The following is a 13,171-nucleotide window of genomic DNA, read 5'->3' as shown; positions in this document are numbered from 1 at the left end:
CCGGAATGCCATGAGCAGAAAACCCAGTTTACACTGGATGAGCATTGTGAGTTGCCATGGTGTGCATAGGCCGGCTGCCAGCACCATAACAATTAATGACGCTCTAGGGCCTGTACGCACAGCATCATTCAATGGTAGGTTTATTGTGGCCTGCTCACCCACATCATGGCAATGCATGACTCTGATCCAGGGCAAGCAGGATCATGTGGGGTCACCCTCAGCATTCAGAAGATGAAAATCCACCTTCTCCAGACCTCTTACACACCATGCCCATTGCCACACTGCTAGGCAGCCAGTGATGTAAAGGAGAGGCTCTGATGTGATGGGGGAACCTCTGATGTGAAGGAGAGGTTCTGATGTGAAGAAGAGGTTCTGATGTGAAGAGGAGGCTCTGATGTGAAGTAGAGTTTCTGATGTGAAGAAGAGGTTCTGATGTGAAGAGAAGGCTCTGATGTGAAGAGGAGGTTCTGATGTGAAGAGGAGGCTCTGATGTGAAGAGGAGGCTCTGATGTGAAGAGAAGGGTCTGATGTGAAGAGAAGGCTCTGATGTGAAGAGGAGGTTCTGATGTGAAGAGAAGGCTCTGATGTGAAGAGGAGGCTCTGATGTGAAGAGGAGGCTCTGATGTGAAGAGGAGGCTCTGATGTGAAGAGGAGGCTCTGATGTGAAGAGAAGGCTCTGATGTGAAGAGAAGGGTCTGATGTGAAGAGGAGGCTCTGATGTGAAGAGGAGGTTCTGATGTGAAGAGAAGGTCCTGATGTGAAGAGGAGGTTCTGATGTGAAGAGGAGGTTCTGATGTGAAGAGGATGTTCTGATGTGAAGAGAAGGTTCTGATGTGAAGAAGAGGTTCTGATGTGAAGAAGAGGTTATGATGTGAAGAGGAGGCTCTGATGTGAAGAAGTTCTGATGTGAAGGAGAGATTCTGCTGTGATGGGGAAACGTCTGATGTGAACAGGGGGCTTCTGATGTGATAGAGATACTCCAATTTGAAAAGATGGTTCTGACGTGATAGAGGAACCTCTAATGTGAAGAGGGGGGGGGGCTTCTAATGTGAAGGACAGATTCTGATGTGAAGAGGAACTCTGATATGATGGGGGGAACCTCTAATGTGAAAAGGAAGCGCTGATGTAAAGGAGAGATTCTTATCTTAAGAGAGAGTTCTGATGTGATGGGGAACCTCTGATGTGAAGGAGAGAATCTGATGTGAAGAGGAGCTTTGATGTGACAGAGGAACCTCTGTTGTGAAGAGGGGGCTTCTGATGTGAAGGAGAGACTCTTATGTGAAGAGAGGCTCTGATGTGACAGAGGAACCTCTCATGTGAAGGGGGGAGCTCTGATGGGATGGGGGAACTTCTAATGTGTAGCTCTGATGTAAAGGAGAGATAATCTTAAGAGAGTGTTCTGATGTGATGGAGGAACCTCTGTTGTGAAGAAGGGGCTTCTGATGTGATGAAGAGACTTTGATGTGAAGAGACTTTGATGTGAGGGGAAGGTTCCGATATGAATGGGGGGGTTTGGATGTGAAGGGGATGTGAAGGGGAGCCTCTGATGTGAATGAGGGACTCTGATACGTAGAAAAGAAGGGGAGCCTCTGAGGTGAAAGAAGGACTTTGGATGTGAAAGGGGGGGTGGGCTCTGATATGATGGGGGGACTTTAAATGTGAAGGGGACCAACTAATGTGAACAAGGGGCTTTGACGTGATGGGGAACCTCCAATATGAAGAGGGGGCTTCTGGTGTGAAGGAGAGATTGTGATGTGGAAAGGGGGGTGCTCTGATATGATGGGGGACTTTGGACATGAAGGGGGGGCTCTGATGTGAAGGGGGGCTCTGATATGATGAGGAGAATTTCGATGTGAAGGTGGGGCTCTAATATGATGGGGGGGACTTTGGATGTGAAAAGAAAGCTCTGATATGATGGGGAGACTTTGGATGCAAAGGGGGGCTCTGATATGATGTGGGAATTTAGATGTGAAGGCGGGGCTCTGATATGATGAGGGAAATTTCGATGTGAAGGTGGGGCTCTAATATGATGGGGGGGGGGGACTTTGGATGTGGAAAGGAAGCTCTGATATGATGGGGGACTTTGGATGTGAAGGAGGGGCTCTAATATGAAGAGGATGCTTCTAGTGGGAAGGGGAAAGTCTGATGTGGAAAGGGGGGGTGCTCTGATATGATTGTGGGGACTCTGGATGTGAAGGAGGGGCTCTGATATGATGGGGGAACCTCTGATTTGAAGAGCATGCTTTTGTTGTGAAGGAGAGGTTATGATTTGGAATAAGGGGATGCTCTGATATGATGGGGGGGGGGGCTTTTTGGATGTAAAGGGGGTTCTGATATAATAGGGGGGTTTGGATGTGCTCGGATATGATGGGGGGGCTTTGGATGTGAAGGGGGTGCTCTGATAAGATGGGGGACTTTGGATGTGAAGGGGGTGCTATGATATGATGGGGGACTTTGGATGTGAAGGGGGCTCTGTTATCATGGGGGGACTTGGGATATAAAGGGGTGGCTCTGTAATGATGGGGGGATTTTGGATGTAAAGGAGGGGCTCTGTTATGATAGGGGGACTTTGAATGTGAAGGGGGGCTCTGATATGATGGGGGGACTTTGGATGTAAAGGGGGGCTTTGATATGATGGGGGGCTTTGGATGTGAAGGGGGCTTTTATATGATGAAGGGACTTTGGATGTAAAAGGGGGGCTCTGTTATGATGGGGGGCTTTGGATGTAAAGGGGGGCTTTTATATGATGAGGGGACTTTGGATGTAAAGGGGGGCTCTGTTATGATGGGGGGGACTTTGGATGTGAAGGGCGCCCTCTGATGGTGGTTGTGTGCATTGCCCCAGGCTCAGGTTCCCCATTGATACATGTGGACCCGGTGACGTCGATAAATCATTAACACAAAGCAGCTGCGTTCTGAAGACAACATATGAAGAGTGAAGCGCAGTCAAGTTCTCCTGATGAACATTCCGCTCTGTACACTCTTCCTTGTAGGGGGGCAGCTTGCCAGGTGTTACTGCCCCCCCCCCCCCGCCTCCCCTTTCGTCCTGCCTATAGCCTATAATCCTCTCCTATACATAGTATAGCAATTCCATCCATTATACTTGACAGCTTGCCAGGCCGGCATCAGCGGACGGGTCAGTAAGCGATGTGAACATGACTTTGTGTAAATAAAATAAAATTCTAAAGAACATGAAAGCAGCTGCTGCACCAAATTGGAGATGATGTGCCCACCATACAACAACAGGCACAAGCAATAAACAATCATTCTGTTACAGAGGAGGTCAGCTGCAAGTCACTTGCAATACAAGTCTCAGTTAATGAGCGTAGCGTGCAAAATGACCCCGCATGTATAGAGCGCCACAACATAAATGAAACGCATAATTCAATATACAACAATTATTCCCAGTACAAAGCAAAGGCTAATCTGCAGCAAACAGCTACAGAGAGAGCTCCCCGCCGCTTGTTGTGTGAGATTTGCATTGAGACCGGCTGATTGGACAATGGAGGAGAAGCTGCATACCAATGAGGTCTTCCTTCTGCTTCCTCTACCTCTCGCTTCCTATTCCTCATTGTCAGAATATAGCAAAGCCTGATTGGCTTGTAGTTACAAGGTGATCGTTTATGCCGCGTACACACGATCAAACTATCCGGCGGACTTGGTCCGGCAGACCAGAGTCCGCTGGACAATCTGCCCGTGTGTGGGCTCCGGTGGACTTTTTTCCCCCAAAAGACCAGCGGACTTAGAAAGTAGTTTTGACTCAAAAATTGTGCGGCCCCCCCCACCCCATGTTGATGAGGACAAGGGCCTCTTCCCGACAACCCTGGCCGTTGGTTGCCGGGGTCTGCAGGCGGGGGGCTTATCGGAATCCGGGAGCCCCCTTTAATAAGGGGCCCCCAGATACCGGCCCCCCACCCTATGTGAATGAGTATGGGGTACAATGTACCCCTACCCATTCACCTGTGAAAAAAATATAAATAAAACATAACACACAAGGGTTTAAAATAATTTATTGCACAGCTCCGGGGGTCTTCTTCCGTCTTGGGGGGTCTTCTCGCCGGACTCCTCCGCTATCTTCTGCTAGCTCTTTTACTAGCAGAAGAGCCCGGCTTTCTTCTTCGTTGCTGCCCGGGGGTCTTCTTCCAACTTCGAGGGTCTTGTCCCCCTCTTCGGGGGTCTTGTCCCCCTCTTTGGTTCTTCTTGCCGGGCCTCCACTTTCTTTCTTTAGCTCTTTTACTAGCGGTGGCCCGGTCTTCTGTCGCCGCCTCTTCTTCCGACTTCTTGTCCCCCTCTTTGGTTCTTCTTGCCGGGCCTCCGCTCCTCCTTCCAGCTCTTTTACTAGCGGTGGCCCGGTCTTCTGTCGCCGCCTCTTCTTCCGACTTCTTGTCCCCCTCTTTGGTTCTTCTTGCCGGGCCTCCGCTCCTCCTTCCAGCTCTTTTACTGGCGGTGGCCCGGTCTTCTGTCGGCGATGTCATCGCTGTCTTCACCGCTGTCTTCACCGCCTTCTCTTTTTCTGTTCTGTTGCATAACAATCACTTTTAGGGCCATAAAGATATTGGGGGGGAGGCAGTAAAGTGTCCAAATCTTTACAGAAGCTGGTAAATTTTGGTGGATTGCCCCTTTAAGCAATTTTAGAAGCCTTTTCACTGTTTTTCTTAAATAAATTTAATTAACAAAAAAGCATTAAAATTACTTATCGCCTCTAAACTTTATTTTAGACAGAATTACTGGAGTGGAAAAAAAGCAGCCGCTCATGTCATGCTTGTTTATTTCCACAGTTTCACCAACAAAATGTTTTTACTGCGTATGTCTAAAGGATGATTTTTTTTTTTTTTTAAATACATATTGAGCATCATTTGGTAATTATGCTTTATTTTTATTTTTTTTAAGGCGTATAATTTGTAGAAATTGAGAGGAGCCTTCTGTAGTTAATGAATGCACCATATAAGTACAGAAGATGCTTCATGTGAAATGAGGGAATTATTCTAAGTGGATAGTCAAACCGCTCTTACCAAGAGGAAAGTAAAGAGTATACAAATTATCCTTCATAAATCAGCATCCGCCTAATAAACCCTAATGCAATAGCTAATACAATTTATGACGGTGAAATAAAATTAGATTACGCTCTGAATATTTAATCTGCTCGATCTTTCCTCTGATATATAGGACTTTCTTTCAAGCCATAAGTCCCCTCTGTGCTGCACATGTTGCTCCTGTAAAACAGTCTATTCATCACTTTTTTTCCGCTACCGACGACTTTCCGAAGAACTCGGGTCAGTAAAGATTTTCTCTTTATCCAGGGCCGTCTTTAATATTGATTGGACTCTGGGCAAACATTTTCTTGGGGCCCCCCCACCCCCCCCCAATACAATTTTGCTCTCCACCTGCTCTGAGACATACAATAAATAGCAGGTAGACTCCAAATCAGTTTACTGAATCAGATCAGGCAGCGATTGTGATTGGTTGCCAGAAGTTACAGTGTATCATTACCGCTCACTGACTGTGGTTGCTAGAGGTTACAGTGTATCATTACTGCTCACTGACTGTGGTTGCTAGAGGTTACAGCACACATTACGGCTCACTGATTAGTTGCTAGATGTTACAACACATGATTTCTTATCTAAACGATAGAATAAGCAGCGCTGAATGTAATATAAATCCACACCAGTGAATTTAGAAATGTTAAATACTATACATTTTTTTGGACCCCCCCACCCCCCCAATACAATTTTGCTCTCCACCTGCTCTGAGACATACAATAAATAGAAGGTAGACTCCAAATCAGTTTACTGAATCAGATCAGGCAGCGATTGTGATTGGTTGCCAGAAGTTAGTGTATCATTACCGCTCACTGACTGTGGTTGCTAGAGGTTACAGTGTATCATTACCGCTCACTGACTGTGGTTGCTAAAGGTTACAGTGTATCATTACCGCTCACTGACTGTGGTTGCTAGAGGTTACAGTGTATCATTACTGCTCACTGACTGTGGTTGCTAAAGGTTACAGTGTATCATTACCGCTCACTGACTGTGGTTGCTAAAGGTTACAGTGTATCATTACCGCTCACTGACTGTGGTTGCTAGAGGTTACAGCACACATTACGTCTCACTGATTAGTTGCTAGATGTTACAGCACATGATTTCTTATCTAAACGATAGAATAAGCAGCGCTGAATGTAATATAAATCCACACCAGTGAATTTAGAAATGTTAAATACTATACTCCAGTAGGCTTGGGCAATTTGTTTCGTAACAAATCGAAATTTGGCAGAATTTTGCATCTTTCGGACATTCGAATGCATCCGAATGTCCGAATAAAAAAATAACGAATTACAACGAATACGAAAGAAATTATAGCGGATATAACGAATGAATTCGACATGATTCGGTAATTCTTTAAAGATCTAATGAAACAAAAGGTCAGCTCAAATTAAATCTTATAGTCCAATCAGCTGATTCATTTTGTGCCGGAGGATGGATTACTGGCAAAGTGCATTCCTGAGAACTGAGTTAGAAGGGTGTTGTATTGTATTTGAGCCGAGGAGAAGAGACGTTGTCATTGTGTGTGTTAAAAGATTCAATAAACAAACTACTAATCATTATCACAAATGTATATACATACATAAATATCAAATTTCAACGAATACGAACGAAATTATAGCGCATATAACGAATGAATTTGACAGGATTCGAGATTCAGTATAACGAATATCGACACTCTACGAATAATAAGGAATTATCCGCAAACGTATTAAAGTAACATAACGAATATAACAGAACGAAATTATGTATTTTACGAATGACAACGAACCGAAACTAAACAAAATTTTCCGTTGTGCACACGTCTATACTCCAGTGAACATGAATTACTAAATGATACTTCACTGTGCAAACCCGGCCTTGTGCATACAGAAATAAATAAAAAAAAAAGGAAAAAAAATAACTTGTATCAAAATCAATTAACACAAATTATTGTATAGTGCATAGCATCAGATGAATAGTGATGGCAAATACATACAATCTTTTGAAACAAATCACCTTGTGACTAAATAATTGTTCAACACTGAAAATAAATAAATAAACAAAAAACGGGAATCAAGTGAATTGTTTCAAGTTCTATCAGACGTGTCCATTCCTAAAAAAATGTTTAAAGCGGGGAGTCCGCCGTTTTTTTTTTTTTAAAAGCCAGCAGCTACAAATACTGCAGCTGCTGACTTTTAAAATAATGACACTTACCCGTCCAGCGCGTCCGCGATGTCGGCACCCAAAGCCGATCTCTCGATCGTCTCTCGGGTGCTGCCGCCGCCATCTTGGGTATGGGAATCAGGAAGTAGAGTCTTTCGGCTTCATTTCCCGGTTCCCTACTGCGCATGCGCGAGTCGCGTTGCGCAATAAGGATGGTCCCCGCTGTCTCTGGGATCCGTGTGTTTCCCAGCAGGCAGCGGGGGGACCTTCTGAAAGGGGCGTACCTTCTGCAGAATCTACGCCGGAAGTGGGTGCAGATACCTGTACTGTACAGGTACCTGCACCCCCCTCCCCCCTGAAAGGTGCCAATTGTGGCGCCGGAGGGGGGGAGGGTTAGTTTAAAGTTTGTGCTCAGCGCAGTGGCGATACACAGTAGATGGGAAAAAGTGAGTGTATCTTTGTTTTAGCACATGATTTCTGCTTGTTGATTGGTTGCTAGAGATTACTGCTCCTCACTGTTGGGGGCATGATATACATATGAATGCCGCTTTTATTTACATATCTATGCTGCTGGATGCAGCTATTTACATATAAATGTTGTCCCTATTTACATATGAATGCTGGTTATTTACATGTAAACACAGGGTCTGCAGGTGAGTCATCTGTACACAACAATAGGGCAGAGCTGAGCAGCATTAGTAGCAGCACTTCACACTGAGATATCAGGACACAGCACAGGACTAAAGGGACAAGGTAATTTAAACTGGGGCAGTTGGCAAGTATGAGGCAGCTGCTTTGGGCCCCACAACAATGACAGGGCCCAGGGCAGCTGCCCCTTTTGCCCTGCCTTAAAGACGGCCCTGGCTCTATCGCAAGAACCTTCAGAAGAACACCAAAATCGCCTTCTATTCCAACCTGAGAGCATTTACCACTAAAGGTGTGTCTATCTTCCGTAACCTACAGTCAGGGTAATAGCCACTTGCTGACCTCCCTATAGAAGTTTTACTGCTACAGTGTGGCCGCTATGTGCAGGATCACTTATATACACTATATTGTCAAAAGTATTGGGACACCTACCTTTACTCGCACATGAACTTTAATGGCATCCCAGTCTTATGTCCCATACGCACGATAGGATTTTCCGACAACAAAAACGTTTTATTTTTTCCAACGGATGTTGGTTCAAACTCATCTTGAATACACACGGTCGCACAAAGTTGTCGGAAAATCCGATCGTTCCGAACGCGGTGACGTACAACACGTACGACGGGACTATAAACGAGCCAGTAGCCAATAGCTTTCAACTCGTGATTTATTCTGGGCATGCGTGGCACTTTGTCTGTCGGAATTGTCTACACATGATTAGAATTTAAACAATTGGATTTTGTTGTCGGAAAATTTTAGATCCTGCTCTCAAACTTTGTGTGTCGGAAATTCCGACGGAAAAAGTCCCATGGAGCCCACACACGATCGGATCCCCCCCCCCCCCCCCCCCCCAGAAACAACATAATTTCCTGCTTGTGTGATTGGCTCACTAATCTTCCCAGAAATCTGCACTAAGATACAAGTCAAAAAGTGCCAAAAAAATATGTAATTTTAGGTGACATACTTCCAAAGGTAAATCACGCCTAAAGGGATGCAGACCCTGCCACATTAGAACTCAGCTGATAGATAAATATAAAATCACTTCCATTCACCTTCACGTTGGACATGGACACAGACAAGCAAACAGAGATTTCTTCAGAATAACAAAAGGTAGGAATTCACAATAAAGTTTGGTAAAATCCCTGAAATGTACACAGATCACCCAGAGGGGAATATTTTTTTTTTTCTGAACAAAAGTGGAGTTACACTTTAAACTGTAGACTGTGCATGCGCAGCACTGTATATACATTACAGCCTGTGTTCCAAGATGACGGAACTCCTGCACGTGCATGGGAGTCACGTCATCCTGTGCCAGCCAATCAATATAGCTGAAAACCGGCACCTGGAAGAATCTGGGCAGAGCACGCCGGCACCAGCCTACTGTAAAGTTTAGTTCCACTTTAACGCATCTTGATGAATCCGGCGGATTGGGAGATATTACGCTTCTATTTTTATGTTTAGGAACAATTAAATGGTAACTTACAGTTGACGACGACGTTCACCTTCTTCACATCAGAATAGGGCACTGCGTTCTCTGCCAGACACTCGTAATCACCCGCCTGGTCTCTCGTAATCCCGTATATGTCCAAGTACTGCCCGCTTCCGAATGGTTTAGCTGCAAGAAAAAAAAGAGAGAGAAAATAGAATTAATAGAGGAAAGAATAAAGAAGCGTCCTGGTTGTGGCAGCATATTTACAGCCTGTGTTCCGTCTGTCATAAATAGTAATGAAGGCTTTTAGCAGATTTGTAAATTAATTTGAAATTGGTAACGGGGAGAAGTCGTATTTATAGCTGAATTTTAATCTGCTTGAATTTAGCTTTCCCAGGTTCCTTCCCTCCACTCTCATCAACATGCTAATGAAGTTTTTCAATAAAACCTGTTTTCTCCGCATACCTTGTATTAGGCTCAGCGTTATCCATGCCAGGTCTCTGTGCTCCTCTATGCAATGCAGGTAGATCGGGGCTGGGGGGAGGGGCCAGCAGGGTACTATACATACATGTAGGACTGCAACTAATGATTATTTTCAGAATCGATTAGTTGTTTCAGCCCTACATACATGTCTACCAAATGTCCCTGATTTCGAGGGACTGTCCCTGATTTGGAACTCCCTCTGTCCCTCTTTCCTCCTCATTTTGGTCTGATCTATATAGTTGTATTTAAACTGCACTTTTTATCTTTCAAGCCCAGTGCTAAACCTTTCATCTGATTTCTAAATTGCTTCATTTGTAGATTTCAGAAGCCAATATAAATGAATAGGAAAAGCATATGGACATCATGTGATGGCACACCCAAGTGGCCGCTCCTGCGCACCCCAACTAGGACATGCCGAGACCCCGATCTCTGTAAAGAGCCGATCAAACTGCTCTTTATCCATGTGATCGGCTGTGTCCAATGTCACATGTAAACAAAGAAGTGCCAGTAATCGGCTCTCCTTGCCTCACATTGACAGAGTATGTGGTGAGGAGAGCCGATCAGAGGGCATCTCCTCGCAGGGGATAGTAAGAGATGTAATCAGTGCCCTGATGATCAGTGCCCTGATTGCAATAAACCACCACCAGTGCCAGCAATCAGTGCTCACCAGTGCCAGCAGTCAGTGCCCATTAGTGCTTCTAGTCAGTGCTGGCTTTCAGTGCCCATCAGTGCCGCCTATCAGTGCCACCCATCACTGCCCATCAGTGCCGCCCATCAGTGCTGCCTATCAGTGCCCACCAGTGCCACCCATCTGTCCCCATCAGTGCCATTTATCAGCGGCACATATCAGTGTTACCCATCAATGCCCATCAGTGCCACCCATCAATGCCCATCAGTGCCGCCTATCAGTGTCATCAGTACCCATCAGTACCATTTATCAGTGCTGTCTATCAGTGCTCATCAGTGCCACATATCAGTGCTCATAAGTGTGACATATTGGTGTCACCTCATCAGTGCAGCCTATAAGTGCCCATCAGTGGCATTTATCAGGGCCGCTTATCAGTGCCCATCAGTGACATTTATTAGTTCCGCCAATCAGTGCTCATCAGTGCCACATATTAGAGCCACCCATCAATGCCCATCAGTGCCGCCTATCAGTGCTCACCAGTGCTGCTTATCAGTGCCCATCGGTACCATTTATCAATGCCTTCTACCAGTGCTCATCACTGCCACATATCAGTGCTAGTAAGTGTGGCATGTTAGTGCCACCTCATCAGTGCAGCCGATAAGTGCCCATCAGTGCCATTTATTAGTGCTGCTTATCAGTGCTCATCAGTGCCACATATCAGAGCCACCCATCAATGCCCATCAGTGCCCACCAGTGCTGCCTATCAGTGCCCATCAGCTAAATTTATAAGTGTCACCTACCAGTGCCCACCAGTACCGCCTATCGGTGCCCATCAGTACCATTTATCAGTGCAGCCTATCAGTGCCACCAGTGCTGCCTATCAGTGCCCATCAGTGCCATTTATCAATGCTCATAAATGTGGCATATTAATGCCACCCCATTAGTGCAGCCCAACAGTGCCCATCAGTGCAGCCTCATCAACGCACATCGGCGAAGGAGAAAAATTACTTATTTATAAAATGTACTGACAGAAACTAAGAAAAACTTTATTTTTTTTTAATTTTTCAGTCTTTTGCTTCTTTTTTGTAAAAAATTAAAAAAACGCAGCAGAGATTAAAGTGGTTGTAAACCCTTACAACACACTTTGACCTACAGGTAAACCTAGATTAAGGCTTACCTGTAGGTCCAAGAAATATCTCCTAAACCTACACGGTTTAGGAGATATTTACCCAAAGACAGCCACCATAGGCAGCGGCACGCAGGCGCACTGGGCAGGCCGCAGATCGTGGCGATATGCCGCCAGTGTCGGCTCCCGTGCGCATGCGAGGGAGTGACGTCATCGTGGCTCCGGCGAATCAGAGAACCAGAGCCGCGAGCCCCGGAAGTCGCTCCGGGATCCATGGCAGCTTCGGGGGCTTCGTTCTCAGGTAAGTTATTCATAATGAGCTAGTATGCTATGCATACTAGCTCATTATGCCTTTGCCTTGCAGGGTGTGTTTTTTTACCCTTTACTTCCTCTTTAAATATCACCAAAAGAAAGTTCTGTTTGTGTGAAGAAAATGATAAACATTTCACATGGTTACAGTGTTGAATGACAGCACAATTGTCATTTGTCCATTCAAAGTCATTCAATTGTCATTCAAAGTGTGAAAGAACAGAGAGCTGAACAATGGCCTGGGCAGGAAGGGGGTAAAAGTGCCTGGTATTGAAGTAGTTAATTATAATCCTTCAAGTGGGTGTGGCAGGGGGCGTGTCCTATGCCTGCATACTTTTACTAACAGGTGTCCCTCATTCCCATCTCCATCCTCCAAGTTGGGAGGTATGTACTGTACATGGCTTCCTATAAATACATCCCAGTGCCCGACCTCTGTACTATTCATGAGCCCTCAGCCCTGATGTAAGCAGTGGGCTGGCTCTTGGGAGGAGTTATGCAAATGTAAGAGTGGGTGTTCCTAGGCAGACTGTATTTTTATGCAGACCCCCCCTAGGTGATGCCCATATGTGATGCTGAGCCTCCATAATTGGAAGAACTGAAATCCAATGAATGGAAGGGGCAGGCAAGGGACAATCAGGCTGTTGTGGAAAGTGTTAGATGATGCTGGATGTCCTCCAGGCAGTAAATGAGATCAGGTCTATCTGACATGTTGCAGCTTCTAATGGACACTGTGAGGAGCTCACAGTATGCAGTGAAATCAGAGTAAGTAATTTCAGGACAGGAGAGGAGCCGGTACAACTGTGTAAGACTGAAGGAGAGGCTGGAGGTCCACTTTAAAGAGAAAAGCCCATTCATTTGTGTTATTGGGCTAGCTGGTGACTAATCCCTTTGCGCTGGCACCTCCCGGCCCTTTAAAAGGATTCAAAAGCTGGGAGGCGGGGCGAGGTTTACGATCATGTGACCACCATAATTGCCTGTTACGATGACCACATGATCAGAGAGCTCCCATCCGCAAGAAGTGCTCGGGAGCTTTCCGTTAGCCGCCGATAACTGTGCTGTGGGTGCCCAGCATGTGCCTCCTCGGCACAGCTGTGTCTGCTTATTGGTACGCAAATATGTGGCCGCTCTCTGTTCTTCCCCCTTCCAGCGCTCACCAGAGTATCAAACAAGAAAGAGGGAGGCAGGAGTGGCTGGCCCTCAGTCACACCACGATAGGTGGTGCCAGCTGTCAATCAGGCAGCTTGGTGGATCCTGACAATATTGCCTGGATGCTGCCAGAGCCTGAAATGGCTCTGCGATATCCCCTGCCCATTGTCGGCTGACTCCGGGTCACAGGAATGCACAAGTAAGCAAAGGTAAGGCTGGGTA

At 45.9% G+C, this 13,171-nt stretch overlaps 1 protein-coding gene across 4 annotated transcripts in view; it reads right to left on the bottom strand.

Moving 5' to 3' along the window:
- The window catches only part of NEGR1 (neuronal growth regulator 1), an 846,141-nt gene that overhangs the window by 340,417 nt on the left and 492,553 nt on the right, over positions 1 to 13,171 (bottom strand). For all 4 annotated transcript variants that reach the window (XM_077450476.1, XM_077450477.1, XM_077450479.1 and 1 more), the window contains exon 4: positions 9,312 to 9,443. In XM_077450476.1, the coding sequence (XP_077306602.1) occupies positions 9,312 to 9,443 (132 nt within the window). The remainder of the gene's footprint in view (positions 1 to 9,311; positions 9,444 to 13,171) is intronic.

Source organism: Lithobates pipiens, unplaced genomic scaffold (genome assembly GCF_037356315.1).
Source record: "Lithobates pipiens isolate NorthernLeopardFrog02 unplaced genomic scaffold, aLitPip1_a1.2 Scaffold_23, whole genome shotgun sequence".
Taxonomy (NCBI): Eukaryota; Metazoa; Chordata; class Amphibia; order Anura; family Ranidae; genus Lithobates; species Lithobates pipiens.
The sequence above is the reverse complement of the archived record's forward strand: the minus strand, read 5'-3'. Positions and strand labels throughout refer to the sequence as shown.